This window comes from Perca fluviatilis, chromosome 14 (assembly GCF_010015445.1).
Source record: "Perca fluviatilis chromosome 14, GENO_Pfluv_1.0, whole genome shotgun sequence".
Taxonomy (NCBI): domain Eukaryota; kingdom Metazoa; phylum Chordata; class Actinopteri; order Perciformes; family Percidae; genus Perca; species Perca fluviatilis.
In genome coordinates this window covers 19,623,238-19,640,033 of record NC_053125.1, presented here as the reverse complement: position 1 = coordinate 19,640,033, position 16,796 = coordinate 19,623,238, and the positions used below count along the sequence as shown (strand labels likewise).

The following is a 16,796-nucleotide window of genomic DNA, read 5'->3' as shown; positions in this document are numbered from 1 at the left end:
AGACGAGTTCAAAAGTGTACATGCATATATTTTTATTTCACAATAATATTTGTACCAAGTTCAGAATGCTCATTCATTTTTGACATACAACTAATTTGCTGACATACATACATAATTAATCTAAATGTAATTACGATACAACAAATAAAATATAACGCACATAGGAACATAGAATACTTTACATACAACGAGGATGTAGCCAGAATGGAGAAAAAATATTTAGAATTAAACATTTAAAATAGTTGAAAGTAACACTCTTATCCAATGATATAAGACATTAAATGTGCTCATGCATTAAGTTATGCATCATGCATGTACATACTGATGCAGCTGAAATGACCTGTGATCACATGAACCACCAAGCGGCGATTAACTGGAAGGAAAACCACATTGCACCACCAAGTGGCTAAAATTGTAAACCAGCATGGGGAATCATCAGTGTGAAAACAAATACTGACATCACTGACACTCTTTTGAAACACACTTCCTGGTGCTTATAACACTGTTAAAGACCTTTAAAAGATAGAAAATAAAAAGTCCACTTTGAAATACACATGAAATACACCAAGCGATGTTGGTCAGCATGAGTGAGAAGTCTTCGCAGTTCCTCTTTCAGAGAATAATTGCAGTAATGGCCACATTTAGACAGCGCTAACACCACAGTGACACAGTAATTCAAAATGTCACAGATCAGAGGAATGCAGTGCACTTGTATCTTTTAGGTGGCAATAATCTGGATTCTAAATATTTTTACATTTTTTAGAGTGTGTATGTAAATGTATTCTAATCTGGGAACATGATATTTCTATGCATATTTTGCATTCATTTGAATGTTTTTTTTTTTATATATTGTGCACTTACTCCGCTTGTCAAGATCTTGATCGCGATGTGATTACTGTATTAATTTGGTGGTCCACCTAAAATAAGAATATTTTTCATTACTTGAATTTAAAATGAACCACTGACCTATTAGAATGCTCGATGATAATCAAAGCTACTGTACCTGTTCCGGCATCTTCAGAGCCTCTCATTACTTCATAGACACAACCATCACCTACATGTCAGAGATAATCAAGGTATGGTCAAAAAACATTGAATGTTTGTGAGTGTACGAAAACACTTTCCAAATCATTTTTATCCAGATAACTAGTAATTACACGTCAATTTCCACCAGATATTTAGTAAAATACTTTTACCGAGATACTTACCAAATTCAACATTATTTAACTGTTGCTTTTATGATCATGTACTCATTTTTTTTGTTTAAATTTGATTAATATATTAAACCTATTTTTTACGAAAGTTGTGGTAGTTAAGGTCTATTGAATACATTATGTCTGTTGCCATACTTTTTTAAGTACCCATTGGTCACAATTTGTAAAATGTATACTGTACCTGTTCCGGCATCTTTAGAGCCTCTCAATGCTTCATAGACACAACCATCACCTACATGTCAAAGATAAACAAGGTATGGTCAAAAATATTGAATGTTTTTCAGTGTACGAAAACAGTTTCCAAATCATTTTTATCCAGATAATTAGTAATTACAAATCAATTTCCACCTGATATTTAGTAAAATACTTTTGCCAAGATACTTACCAAATTCAACATCATTTAACTGTTGCTTTTATGATCATGTACTGTTTTTGTTTTGTTTAAAGTTTAGTAGTAGTGTTAAATTGTTTTTAATCAAAGTTGTGGTAGTTAAAATCCATTCAATTACTGTATGTCTGTTGCCATACTTTTTAAAGAAGCCATTGGTCACAATTTGTACAATCTATACTGTACCTGCATCTTCAGAATGTGGAATGTTTGTGAGTGTATAAAAACAGTTTTATTTGGCAATTTTCTTTTAAAATACCAGCTGAGTGGAATACCAAAGGTATAGGGGTTGTTCTCGATATTTAGAACATTAACATAGCAAGAAAAAACAAACATTTGACATGAAATATAATACTCACCGTCACTCTCTCACTCGCTCTACCACACACCCCACACACACACACACACACAATGGCAGTGCTGAGATCAACGTACACACCAACGAACAAGTATATACTTCAGGCCAAAAGATTTGCGTGGAGCCGCCACAGGACCATAAATCAAGCTTTAGGCTGCACATGCATGTTAGTGGATGTAAGTTCCTTGTGTGTCGGTATTTGACGCTGAGGGCCATGACAAAGCATCGGTATTTGACAAATTTGGGAATGGTCTGTGAGAGCTGTGTGGAGGCAATCCCACAGCACTTTTTTTTCTGAATATCAAGTACAGCCCCTTTAAAATACTTATGAAAGCAAACAGAAGTGGATGGAAGGCTGACCATGGAGAAGAGACGAGTACACGGGCTGTTGAGTTTCATTTTGGTTGACCGTTTGAGACTGGGTGGCCCTGAAACATAATTAGCAGTCCTTTTTAAAAATGAGTTACAATAAAGAGTAAAATACTGAACAGTATATTACTGCTGTTTAGTTGTATGAGAGAAGAATTGAAAGAAGTCCCAACCTGTTACAACATGGATCTGTGAAAGAGAAAAACATTTTTTGTTACTTACTAAATCATTGACTTCAGAAGCATTCAGTGATTTTGGATAATCAGAATGTTAGCCATTTAATATTATCAGGAAGAGGTCTCACCCTTTAACTTTGTATAAAAAAGCAGCGAGAGCAGCAGTAGAAAAATCAGTAAAATTACAATAACCGGCCCAATAATCAACGGTACAAGAGATGAGGAGTTGGACACTGCAATTATAAATATATGAATACAATTAAATAACACTTTCCTTATGAAGAATGTTTAAAGTGTATTGTACAAAATTAAAGCAATTTATATTTTATTTTCTTCCTGCACAACCCATTCTCACTCCGAAGTTGTAAAATACGGACGCTTGGGCAGTGGCTGTTAGCGTCAGATAAGCACCATTCAGCGTGTGTGTAGGACGCTCCGGGCAGAGCAACAGCTACGCTACGCTTCAAGATGACGTAGTATTTGGAGCGACAACAGTAGCGAGTAGTACGAAAGCCTGAAATTCCACATAGGGAGGTTGGTCGGGGTGGTTGATAGATCAAACAACACAAGACTTTCACCCTGGAGACCGGGGATCATGTCTCGCGTGTCACGTTTCAATTCAATTAAATTCAATTACATTTTATTTATAGTATCAAATCATAACAAGAGTTATCTCGAGACACTTTACAGATAGAGTAAGTCTAGACCACACTCTATAATTTCCAAAGCCCCAACAATTCCAGTAATTCCCTCAAGAGCAAGCATTAGCAGTGGCTATTGCGGCAGTGGCTATTGGAACAGTGGCGAGGAGAAACTCCCTTTTAGGAAGAAACTTCGGCAGACCCAGACTCTTGGTAAGTGGTGTCTGACGGGGACGGTTGGGGGTGTGATGAACGATGGCAATAATAGTCACAATAAAGATAATGGAACAGTGACTACAATGGTAGTCGTAGTAGTTCATGTCATAGCAGGGCACAGCAGGGCGTTACAGGATGTAACGTGGGACAGCAGAGCATGGCTGGATGCAGTGGACGCAGCAGGACGCAGCCGGACATTGCAGGGAATCGCAGAGCGTAGTGCGCATAACACGTTTTATTTACATAAAACGTGTTTAGATATGACGCTGTAGGAGACTTTCTGCGTCAATAACAACGCCAAAGGCGTCCGAATTTTACAAGATGGTAGTGAGAATGTGTTGCCCTGCCCCTACCTGATGCTTGTGGGCTACACTTCACTGTTTCGGTTGCAGACATCTTGCTGACAACATTGGAAATCGTGCAGGAGAATTTGGTGTCTTGGTCCTGAGGTTTGATTGTGTATTCCAGTCCGGGGCCTACTATGGTTTGATTCCTCACGGCCCATTTGTAGGTGATGTCACTGTTGTTGATGTCAGAGGTTGCCTGGCACTCCAGCAAAACTGTACAGGATTTGTTTAAGGTGTGCCACGTAGAATTTGAAACAATTCTGACAGTTATGGGCTCTAATGGAACAGTTTGGAGAGAGAGAGAGAGAGAGAGAGAGAGAGAGAGAGATTTCAGCTAATCTCCATCAAAACAACAACAAATGCATCTTTAGCAGAACTCAGAACTAGACCCACAGAACAGAACATTCAGATCAGAATATTTTCACTGAACAAACTCTTTTGTTAAATTCTATTTCGAAACTAAGATCCACAATCTGGTGGGTTGTCTGTGTTTGCTTCCAAAACACAAATCTGTAGCCCAAAAAGCAGATTGTCGTTTAAATATCAGGAAAGAAGCAAGGGAAGTCCCTGACTAAGGACGGACTCAGTGACTACACACCATAAGTATAAAAGCATAACTAATATAGGCACAAAGAAACGGTGGTGTGTGGGCACAGTCTATAAGATTTGCTATTTAAATAAATATGCAAAATACATTATTATATTATATTTAACATTATTAAACTATGATGGTCAAGAGAGAACAGAAAACACGCAAATAAAGAAAACCTCTTCATGAGTTCTCTCTGCTACCATTATTATGACATCTGTTCTATAAGAACAAATAAATCAACAATTATTAGGTTACTTGGTTATGTCTTACCATGAACTTTCAGAGTGACAGTGACTGTTCCCCTTTGGCTGTCAGCCACACCCTCTGAGAGAAAACTGAAATTACCAGAGTCTTTGAGAGTCAGTCTTCTCACTGTTAAACTAAAGTTTGTGGGGTTTAGGTCTAATCTGCCTTTGAACTGATGTTCTCCAGAATAATTATCTTTGTCTGCTATTATTGATCCTTTATATTTCCATCTTGCTGTTGTGACCCCTTCAGTTGGTAAGCATGATGAAAACTCTACGGTGTCTCCAACGTTTTTATGGATGACACGTTGACAACTGGAAGCCTTCACATCTGAAACACATGAGCAAACAACAGACTGAGTATCATCCTTTTGTCTTTGTCAAATTGATCTTGTAATTATGGCTGATGGGTCACCACTGTTTACATGGTGAGAGAAGAAAGAGAAACACAAAGAAAAACATTTGGTCATTAAGAAATTAGAATTTATTAGAACAAAAAAAGAACATCTGCCATCTTACACAGAGGTAATCCTTTCTAAGGCAAATAAATGCATTATATTATTTGAAAATATAAAAATAACAAAAATGTAATTAAATTAGCATACGTGTAATTGAAAACATACAAGATACGGATGATATGCAGACATCCTGGAAATACTGTAAGGTCGCCATACATACAGTACAGCTCTGCAATTATAAGCTCATGCAAGAGTGCCACAGCCAAACAAATATTTCTTATAAAAAACTGCACAGCCTTACTGAGCAGAGTGGTACGTACCATAGACCCCAATCAGCAGCAGAGCACTGTATGTTAAGAAACGTGAGTATCGGATACCACCAGCCATCTTTGTAGGAAAGGGGAACAACTTCTGTTTCCTCTTCTGGTCTATCAAACTCTGCTGTGATGAGTAAAACAATTGACAGCAGGCAGAACATGCAGTCTGGTTGGGCCTGATAAAAAGTTGAATGAGAGTTGAAGAAGAGTTCCTTGGTTAGATCATTTGCAAATTTACAGCCAGCTGTTTTAGTGTACAATTTAACCATCACACTCTTTGACATTGGAAGGTGAATGTTAGATTTGCTGCATCCCTGACCGCATTATTAATTAGAAACTAAACTATACATTGTATTAATTTCCGCCTAAGAAACTGAATTTATAGACTTTTGTAAAGATACATATTTGATCTAGATGTGTAAAGCTTTGAGATTAGGGTCCACTTTTATCACATCCTGTCATCAGATATTCCTACAATTCAACAAAGTAGTGCTGTTTCTGTTAAGCACATGCAGAAGTGGTATGTGCTCTGTCTTCATAATTTTCTGTTATAAACATTATTTTACGATTGTTTCATGTTGACTTTAATGTAGTTCCTTTGGATATTTACTGTAACTGAATATATTTGGTGAAGCCAAGAAAGTGTAACACTACCAAGTTTACTGAAATGTCTTTTGAAAGAAGAAGTGACCCAGTAAAAATAACATTGGCATATTAAATGACACACCAGACTCTTCCTATTCTTTAGAAAAGCTCTGAAACACAAACCAGTTTAATTAAAAAGTGCATCAGTTTATTTGACAATATTTCCATATGGTGAGAGCTACTTTAATGATTTCTTAACATCAAAATGAATTTCAATTGACAGAGTACTTACTGTATAATACTATGTAAAACTATGTATGATCTCTTTTGCGCATTTGCGCAATAAATAGAAGAGATCATACATAGTTGCCTTATTTAAACAAAAAACAGGTAACATGGTATGCCAAAAGTTATGAAAACTAAAAAACCATTACATTATGCATTCAATCGCTGATGCATCTGCAAAGATATTTAGAGACCACATGAAATAAAAGCAAAAATGCAGGGCACCACCAAGTGGCTGATAATGTTAACCTGCAGACATGAGAAAGTGTATAAACATACTCACAGCTTGGTTCTTTAAACAAAATGTACAGAAGATTTTCCCTTTATGATAAACAGTAAGAAAGTACAGTTATAAAAGTATAGACACAATTACATATTATGTTTTTAAACTACAGTACTTTATATGTGAACGTATAATACTGCAAAAACTGGCCTAACATGAATGTAGTTGTTCATGTCATGTCATCTGTGCACTTTTCTTTATGGACCTGACACAAAATAACAGTCAAAAAGCTGGAAAACAGACATGCTGTGGAATACTAAATAGCCAGTAAATTGAATTGCATACTCTTACAGTTTCCTGTAGTGCAGTTATCAAAGATGATGTTAGCTAAAATTTTTATTTTAGACCGAGCAGATGAACAGCTGATGCTAATGTACATGGGGTTTAACGTTGATTCACATTATAGTAGATTGAGTTCTCCACTGGATCAGTCCTCTTGTCACCTTTGAGCTCAATCGATTTAAATGTGGCATAATTGTATTCTTCTGCATGTTCATCTAAAAATATGAATGTTTTCATTATCAATCAATCCGTTAGAAAAATGGCTCCATTATTATTAGAAAATGTTTGTACTGTACCATTTCCATTGTCTTTACAACCACCGATTGATTCGTAGATACAATCTTCACCTACAGGTCAGTGAAAATCAAGCCAAAGTCAAATTAGTCACTTCATCTCTGACATCTCCTTGACTTTGGGTAACATTTTAACAACTGGTTTAGTAAAATTCAACAGTGTTAAACCTGCAGCAGAGGAATGTTGAAAAGTGATTTTGGAGGAATATCCTTGAGAAACAAGGTCCAGTTGTATAGATTGGGGCATTTCTTTATTTAAAACCTAGCAGTGATATTAGAAAGAGTTGTAAAATCATTCAGAAAGGCTGACCTGGAAGAGGGGAGGCGTATACGTGCTCTTGAGTTTCCTCGTTTGCGTGTGCATCCTGATTGGTGCTCTGAGACTGTGGGGTTCTAAAACATTGGGGAATTGCAGTACATTTAGCAGAAAAACATTAAAAGTATTGCTTTAAAGTGGGAGAAAAGACAGTTGCACCAACCTGTCACCGCACAGACCTGCAAAAACAAACATTTTTTTTTTTTTTCATGTTTTTAATATTGCAAAATGTTCTTATAGTCAGTGCCATACAATGAGAACTCCTGAGAATTGTATTTCTCACCCTTGGACTTTATAAAGTGATACACTAAGAGCAGGAGAATAATAAAAGCTCCAGTGGTGACCGCAGTGAACAGCGCCAATAGAGATGACTTGCTTTCAGGCCTGTAGACTGCAGAAAGAAACTATTATTAAAATAGTATGCTACTGTAACATCAATTACTGATTTTATAGTTACAGTTAAATAGTTAAATATGCATTTTATTGACCGCAGAAGAAAGTGAATTTAACTCATCCAAATGTACACGTATTTAGTACTTTAAAAAGGCTGTACTAGGTTTTGGTCAGGAATATCCCAAAACTCTCAATTTCCTCATACGAATATATGTCAGTAGCATGGCAAGAAATATGAAACCTGGCTGAACTGTGTAACTGAACGTACAGTGTACAGATATGTTGACAGCGTTGCTGAAATCTCCAGATCCAGACTCACACCAGTACACTGAATCACTGTATAGTAAGCGCTCAATGTTGCATGTGGATCCGTTCATTACTCCCCAGCCATAACAGCGTGAGAGTTGGTCTGTTGCAGTAAACATCATCACTCTCCACTGGGTGGACTTTCCCTCACACCTCAGTGACACAGACTCAAATAAGTGTTGCACTCTATCAGGAGTCACTGTGAGAGAAGCTGCTGAGTTGAAATCTGAAAAACAAAAACATAAAATTGGGTGAAACCAAGCAAAAAGATATTTTACAATTAAGGACACCACAGTGAAAATGTGCCTTTAGCTTGTGTTGCATCCATTCAATTGTTAAAATATTGTCCTACATATGAAGGCAAAATAACAACATTTACAGACATTTTTGTATGTTACATGCTCAGTGGTGTCTCAGTTTTCAGACCAAAAATGTTTAATTACTAAATTATGTGTTACAGCAATTGTGATGTCATTTACTTTAAAAGAGGTGAAAAAAAAAATATTTTAAAAAAATTAAAAAAAAGGTTTTTATATTTTTTGGGTAAAAGGATTGGTGTGGGTTGTTATTTTTTTTTTTTTGGGACCCTGAAACATTTAGTGCTGAGTTCCTCTTTAAAAAGTCAATTACCAGTATTCCGTCTTATGTGTAGGTTTAAAAAAGAAAAAACATCTTGCCTGATGCTGGCAATAGTAGAGAGGTCATGGGGTTACCAACATCAACACCTTACATGACTGGGCTCAGTACATTTTTATTCTGAATAAATATGTTTTGTGAGAGAAACAAAGAAAGAAACAAACATACTGACCTCTAGACCAGACAAACCTACGTTTACTTTTTTGACTGTTATAGGCCGGGCTTCCTCTTTTAGCTGTACAGTAATATGCTGCAGTGTGTGGCTGTCCACGAACAATGTAGGAATCATTTTCAGACCCACTGTCCAAACCAGGTAGTAGCTCATGGATGTAGGTTGTTTCTGATTTGAGTTTGGGAACATCCTTATACCAGTAGAACCTCCATCCTGCAGATGGATGTTCAACCTTACAGTTCAGAGTTACAGAGTCTTCAGGATTCGGCCATAGTGGAGACACAGTGAGGACAGGCTCAGGTGTAGCTGTTGGGAAGGGATTTTTTTTAGTGGTTTCTTTTCTTAAAGCGCTATCATAAAATATATGAACTGTTAGAACTGACATTTTTTGTGTAAATTAAATATAAAGAAACTTACATTGATATACTGTCAGTTGTAAGGCATCACTCCACTCTGTTGAAGACAGTTGGTCTTTGTTTTTGCCCTTACATCTATAGGATCCACTGTGGTAGATAAAAGCTTTAAATGTATATTCTTTTTTGTCTGGTTTTTTGAGCTGGTTGTTGTCCATTCGTACTCCCACTTAGTGTCTCCTCCGTTCTGTATCTCACATATGAGGCTGATCGTCTCTCCCCTGTATATCTTCGGCCAGTTGGGTTGCAGGGTCACAACAGCCCTGTTTGTCTCTGTTCATATTAAATATTATTAACAATAAAATGGTAATAAGTAAGTAGCAATAATAAACTTTATGTAGCACTTTCTTTACAAGGTTCCAAAGTGGTTTACAAAAAAAAAAAAACTGTGATCATAATACGAATATAAACTTCACAATTAAAATGAGCAAAAGGTATTTGCTGAAACAGAGAAGGTTCTATTGGATAGGTATGAATATTAAAATGAGACCTGCACAAGGGCTGTGTCTGTGCTATGGCAAGCTCTAAAACCTGACGGAAAACTATTAAAGATTATGACAGTTCTTAAAAGAGATTCAGTAGACATGACTTTCTCCAGCACCTTAGATAAAAATCATTATTTTGAAAGTGGTCTGTAATTACTGAGTAATGGGGGATCCTGATTCCGTTTCTTTTTTTTTTAGTATCAGTTGAATAACTGCATATTTGAAATAATTTTGAAAATTGCCAGAAGTCAAAGAACTGTTTAAAATGAATAAAACAAAATGAACACATCTTTTGAAAACCTGTCAGCTCTGTCAGTTTTTTGGTGCACCAAGACATTACTGTAAGATATCTTAGCCATAGGGCAGCAGAATAGCAAATGTCATTGTAATGGGAATGTGCTGACAATGTGCCTATTTGTCATATAAAAAGGAGAATTTATTGGATATTATTAAAAATAAATAAAGTGTGATTTAAAAAAACTACAATTAGCTTTAAAACAGCTGCAAACACACAAAACACAAAGACAGGTCTTTCCCAGATGTCATGCAAACATTTGAAATACTGCTACTTACTAACCTATACATCACTTCTGCTATTCAGAGGTAAGCAAATATTGTACATCTCAAAGCATTGACCTGCATGAATTAACCAGAGGAGTACGTACCATGGAGGCAGACCCCAATCCGGAGCAGAATGCTGTATGCTAAGAAGCAGCTCAAGCATCGGAGGCGACCACCTGCCATCTCTGTGGGGAGAGAAACAACGTCTGTTTCCTTTTTTGGTCTATCAGACTCTGTGGTGATGAATAAAGAAAAAAAAATGGATGGGCGGAAAGTGGGACAGCAAGCCAAACATGCAGTCTGGCCGGGACTGATAAAAAAAGTGATCATTAGTTAGATCTTTGTGGAAAAATTACAGCCAGCTGTTTATTAAATTGTACCATTTTACCATCACGGTATATTATATTGGTAGGTGATAAAAAGTAAACGTTAGATTTGCTGCATCACTATAATCTCTGGTAATTGCAACCCTGTCCACTTTATTAGATATGCTAAATTCATTTTAGCTAATAAACTGAATAGAATAATTTTTGAATTTGTTCATAAACCCTACAGTGTGCCTCGGATTGTTTTTGAAGGATACTTGCATTTGAGACCTGATTACATGCAATGAGCCTTTCATGAGATGGAAATTTTCACAGTGCATCTGAAGTACGCAAAGAGTGCCTGTATGTGATCACCACAAAGACCCAGCAGCGCTTCTACAGTTATGTGGAGATTATGTAATGCGAGAAATGTACGGTGGCCCTGAGAGGCCACAGCACGCAACAATAAGACAACACGTGCAAATAAACCACAGCACGCACTAATAAGACAACACGTGCAAATAAGACAACACATGCAAATAAACCACAGCACGCACTAATAAGACAACACGTGCAAATAAGACAACACATGCAAATAAGACAACACATGCAAATAAACCACAGCACGCACTAATAAGACAACACGTGCAAATAAGACAACACATGCAAATAAACCACAGCACGCACTAATAAGACAACACGTGCAAATAAGACAACACATGCAAATAAACCACAGCACGCAACAATAAGACAACACGTGCAAATAAGACAACATGTGCAAATAAGACAACACGTGCAAATAAACCACAGCACGCACTAATAAGACAACACGTGCAAATAAGACAACACGTGCAAATAAACCACAGCACGCACTTACAAGACAACACGTGCAAATAAAACCACAGCACGCACAAATAAGACAAACGGCGCAAATAAGACAACACGTGCAAATAAGACAACACGCACTAATAAGACAACACACGTGCAAATAAGACAACACACACTAATAAGACAACACGTGCAAATAAGACAACACGTGCAAATAAGACAACATGTGCAAATAAGACAACACGCGCAAATAAACCACAGCACGCGACTAACAAGACAACACGTGCAAATAAGACAACACGTGTAAATAAACCACGCACGCACTTATAAGACAACACGTGCAAATAAACCACAGCACGCAACAATAAGACAACACGTGCAAATAAACCACAGCACGCACTAATAAGACAACACGTGCAAATAAGACAACACGTGCAAATAAGACAACACGCACTAATAAGACAACACGTGCAAATAAGACAACGCGCACTAATAAGACAACACGCGCAAATAAGACAACACGCACTAATAAGACAACACACACTAATAAGACAACACGTGCAAATAAGACAACACGCACTAATAAGACAACACGCACTAATAAGACAACACGCACTAATAAGACAACACGCACTAATAAGACAACACGCAGAGGTCAGCAAATATTGTACATCTCAAAGCATTGACCTGCATGAATTAACCAGAGGAGTACGTACCATGGAGGCAGACCCCAATCCGGAGCAGAATGCTGTATGCTAAGAAGCAGCTCAAGCATCGGAGGCGACCACCTGCCATCTCTGTGGGGAGAGAAACAACGTCTGTTTCCTTTTTTGGTCTATCAGACTCTGTGGTGATGAATAAAGAAAAAAAAATGGATGGGCGGAAAGTGGGACAGCAAGCCAAACATGCAGTCTGGCCGGGACTGATAAAAAAAGTGATCATTAGTTAGATCTTTGTGGAAAAATTACAGTCAGCTGTTTATTAAATTGTACCATTTTACCATCACGGGATATTATATTGGTAGGTGATAAAAAGTAAACGTTAGATTTGCTGCATCACTATAATCTCTGGTAATTGCAACCCTGTCCACTTTATTAAATATGCTAATATTATTTTAGCTAATAAACTGAATAGAGTAATTTTTGAATTTGTTCATAAACCCTACAGTGTGCCTCGGATTGTTTTTGAAGGATACTTGCATTTGAGACCTGATTACATGCAATGAGCCTTTCGCGAGACGGAAATTTTCACAGTGCATCTGAAGTACGCAAAGAGTGCCTGTATGTGATCACCACAAAGACCCGCAGCGCTTCTACAGTTATGTGGAGATTATGTAATGCGAGAAATGTACGGTGGCCCTGAGAGGCCACAGCACGCAACAATAAGACAACACGTGCAACAAAACCACAGCACGCACTAATAAGACAACACGCAAAAGACAAACATACGCAAATAAAACCACAGCACGCACTAATAAGGACAACACGTGCAAATAAGACAACACATGCAAATAAACCACAGCACGCACTAATAAGACAACACGTGCAAATAAGACAACACATGCAAATAAGACAAAACATGCAAATAAACCACAGCACGCACTAATAAGACAACACGTGCAAATAAGACAACACATGCAAATAAACCAGCCACGCACTAATAAGACAACACGTGAAATCAAGACAACATACGCAAATAAACCACAGCACCGCAACAATAAGACAACACGTGCAAATAAGACAACATGTGCAAATAAGACAATACGTGCAAATAAACACAGCACGCACTAATAAGACAACACGTGAAATAAGACAACACGCGTTAATAAAACCACAGCACGCACTTACAAGACAACACGTGTAAATAAAACCACAGCACGCACTAATAAGACAACACGCGCAAATAAGACAACAGCGTGCAAATAAGACAACCGCGCAAATAAGACAACACGCACTAATAAGACAACACGCACTAATAAGACAACACGCACTAATAAGACAACACATGCAAATAAGACAACACGCACTAATAAGACAACACATGCAAATAAGACAACACACACTAATAAGACAACACGCGCAAATAAGACAACACGCGTGCAAATAGGACAACACGCGGCAAATAAGACAACACGCACTAATAAGACAAACCCGCACTAATAAGACAACACGCAAAGACAAATACGCACTAATAAGACAACACGGACTAATAACACAACACGTGCAAATAAGACAACACGCACTAATAAGACAACCGCAATGCAAGACAACACGCACTAATAAGACAACACCCGCACAAATACAACTGCAAATAAGACAACACGCACTAATAAGACAAACACGAACTAATAAGACAAATACGCACACAACACGCACTAATAAGACAACACGCAAATAAACCACAGTACCCAACAATAAGACAACACGTGCAAATAAGACAACATGTGCAAATAAGACAACGACGCAAATAAACCACAGCACGCGACTAATAAGACAACCGCGCGCAAAAACCACAGGCACGCACCAACAAGACAACACGTAATAAACAACATCGCACGTGAAATAAACCACAGCACGCACTTATAAGACAACAGGTGCAAATAAACCACAGCACGACTAATAAGACAACACGTGCAAATAAGACAACACGTGCAAATAAGACAACATGTGCAAATAAGACAACACGCGGCAAATAAACCACAGCACGCACTAACAAGACAACACGCGGCAAATAAGACAACACGTGAAATAAACCACAGCACGCACTTATAAGACAACACGTGCAAATAAACCACAGCACGCACTAATAAGACAACGAGCAAATAAACCACAGCACGCACTAATAAGACAACACGTGCAAATAAGACAACACGCAAATTAGACAACACGCACTAATAAGACAACATCGCAAATAAGACAACACGTGCAAATAAGACAACACGCACTAATAAGACAACACGTACTAATAAGACAACACGGCAAATAAGACAACACGCACTAATAAGACAACACGGACTAATAACACAACCGCGCAAATAAGACAACACGCGCACTAATAAGACTACACGGCAAATAAGACAACACGCACTAATAAGACAACACCTGCAAATAAGACAACACCTGCAAATAAGACAAACACGCACTAATAAGACAACACGCACTAATAAGACAACACGCACTAATAAGACAACACGCACTAATAAGACAAACACGCGGCAAAAACCACAGCACACAACAAGACAACACTCGCAAATAAGACAACATGTGCAAATAAGACAACACGCTGCAAATAAAACCACAGCACGCACCAATAAGACAACACGTGTAAACAAAACCACAGCACGCACCAACAAGACAACACGCGGCAAATAAGACAACACGTGCAAATAAACCACAGCACGCACTTATAAGACAACAGGTGCAAATAAACCACAGCACGCACTAATAAGACAACAACGGCGCAAATAAGACAACACGCGCAAATAAGACAACATGTGCAAATAAGACAACACGCGTAAATAAACCACCGCACGCACTAACAAGACAAACCGCGCAAATAAGACAACACTGCGCAAATAAACCACAGCACGCACTTATAAGACAACACGCGGCAAATAAACCACAGCACGCACTAATGAGACAACATCGCAAATAAACCACAGCACGCACTAATAAGACAACACGTGCAAATAAGACAACAGCGTAAATACCGACAACACGCACTAATAAGACAACACGTGCAAATAAGACAACACGTGCAAATAAGACAACACGCACTAATAAGACAACACGTGCAAATAAGACAATACACACTAATAAGACAACACGCACTAATAAGACAACACGTGCAAATAAGACAATACACACTAATAAGACAACACGCACTAATAAGACAATACACACTAATAAGACAACACGTGCAAATAAGACAACACGCACTAATAAGACAACACGTGCAAATAAGACAACACGCACTAATAAGACAACACGCACTAATAAGACAACACACACTAATAAGACAACACGCACTAATAAGACAACACGCACTAACAAGACAACACCTGCAAATAAGACAACACCTGCAAATAAGACAACACGCACTAATAAGACAACACGCACTAATAAGACAACACGCAATAATAAGACAACACGCACTAATAAGACAACACGTGCAAATAAACCACAGCACACAACAATAAGACAACACGTGCAAATAAGACAACATGTGCAAATAAGACAACACGTGCAAATAAACCACAGCACGCACTAATAAGACAACAAATGCAAATAAACCACAGCACGCACCAACAAGACAACACGTGCAAATAAGACAACACGTGCAAATAAACCACAGCACGCACTTATAAGACAACAGGTGCAAATAAACCACAGCACGCACTAATAAGACAACACGTGCAAATAAGACAACACGTGCAAATAAGACAACATGTGCAAATAAGACAACACGTGCAAATAAACCACAGCACGCACTAACAAGACAACACGTGCAAATAAGACAACACGCGCAAATAAACCACAGCACGCACTTATAAGACAACACGTGCAAATAAACCACAGCACGCAACAATAAGACAACACGTGCAAATAAACCACAGCACGCACTAATAAGACAACACGTGCAAATAAGACAACACGTGCAAATAAGACAACACGCACTAATAAGACAACACGTGCAAATAAGACAACGCGCACTAATAAGACAACACGTGCAAATAAGACAACACGCACTAATAAGACAACACACACTAATAAGACAACACGTGCAAATAAGACAACACGCACTAATAAGACAACACGCACTAATAAGACAACACGCACTAATAAGACAACACGCACTAATAAGACAACACGCAGAGGTAAGCAAATATTGTACATCTCAAAGCATTGACCTGCATGAATTAACCAGAGGAGTACGTACCATGGAGGCAGACCCCAATCCGGAGCAGAATGCTGTATGCTAAGAAGCAGCTCAAGCATCGGAGGCGACCACCTGCCATCTCTGTGGGGAGAGAAACAACGTCTGTTTCCTTTTTTGGTCTATCAGACTCTGTGGTGATGAATAAAGAAAAAAAAATGGATGGGCGGAAAGTGGGACAGCAAGCCAAACATGCAGTCTGGCCGGGACTGATAAAAAAAGTGATCATTAGTTAGATCTTTGTGGAAAAATTACAGTCAGCTGTTTATTAAATTGTACCATTTTACAATCACGGGATATTATATTGGTAGGTGATAAAAAGTAAACGTTAGATTTGCTGCATCACTATAATCTCTGGTAATTGCAACCCTGTCCACTTTATTAGATATGCTAAATT

At 37.9% G+C, this 16,796-nt stretch overlaps 2 protein-coding genes across 8 annotated transcripts; both read right to left on the bottom strand.

The window, feature by feature from the left end:
* Positions 1-808: 808 nt before the first annotated feature.
* On the bottom strand, positions 809-6,010 carry LOC120572477. Of its 3 annotated transcripts, XM_039821817.1 has the most exons (9): positions 5,325-6,010; positions 4,572-4,877; positions 3,716-3,985; positions 2,634-2,738; positions 2,503-2,518; positions 2,321-2,388; positions 1,396-1,446; positions 1,004-1,054; positions 809-917 (listed from the first exon to the last, which is right to left on the bottom strand). In XM_039821817.1, the coding sequence occupies exons 1-9, from the start codon at positions 5,389-5,391 to the stop codon at positions 901-903; spliced, it is 951 nt and encodes a 316-aa protein (XP_039677751.1). In that variant the 5' UTR covers positions 5,392-6,010; the 3' UTR covers positions 809-900. The 3 variants fall into 3 exon arrangements, with proteins under 3 accessions (XP_039677751.1, XP_039677752.1, XP_039677753.1); XM_039821818.1 differs by lacking the exon at positions 1,004-1,054; XM_039821819.1 differs by lacking the exon at positions 2,634-2,738.
* An 82-nt stretch (positions 6,011-6,092) lies between these two features.
* LOC120572475 lies at positions 6,093-16,555 on the bottom strand. 5 transcript variants are annotated; one of them, XM_039821811.1, is made up of 11 exons: positions 16,403-16,554; positions 12,181-12,309; positions 10,436-10,564; positions 9,290-9,558; positions 8,873-9,178; positions 8,027-8,290; positions 7,649-7,756; positions 7,529-7,544; positions 7,360-7,442; positions 7,053-7,103; positions 6,093-6,971 (listed from the first exon to the last, which is right to left on the bottom strand). In XM_039821811.1, the coding sequence occupies exons 4-11, from the start codon at positions 9,441-9,443 to the stop codon at positions 6,859-6,861; spliced, it is 1,095 nt and encodes a 364-aa protein (XP_039677745.1). In that variant the 5' UTR covers positions 9,444-9,558; positions 10,436-10,564; positions 12,181-12,309; positions 16,403-16,554; the 3' UTR covers positions 6,093-6,858. The 5 variants fall into 5 exon arrangements, with proteins under 5 accessions (XP_039677745.1, XP_039677747.1, XP_039677746.1 ...); XM_039821813.1 differs by having other exon boundaries at positions 10,436-10,516; XM_039821812.1 differs by having other exon boundaries at positions 12,181-12,261.
* Positions 16,556-16,796: the final 241 nt, after the last annotated feature.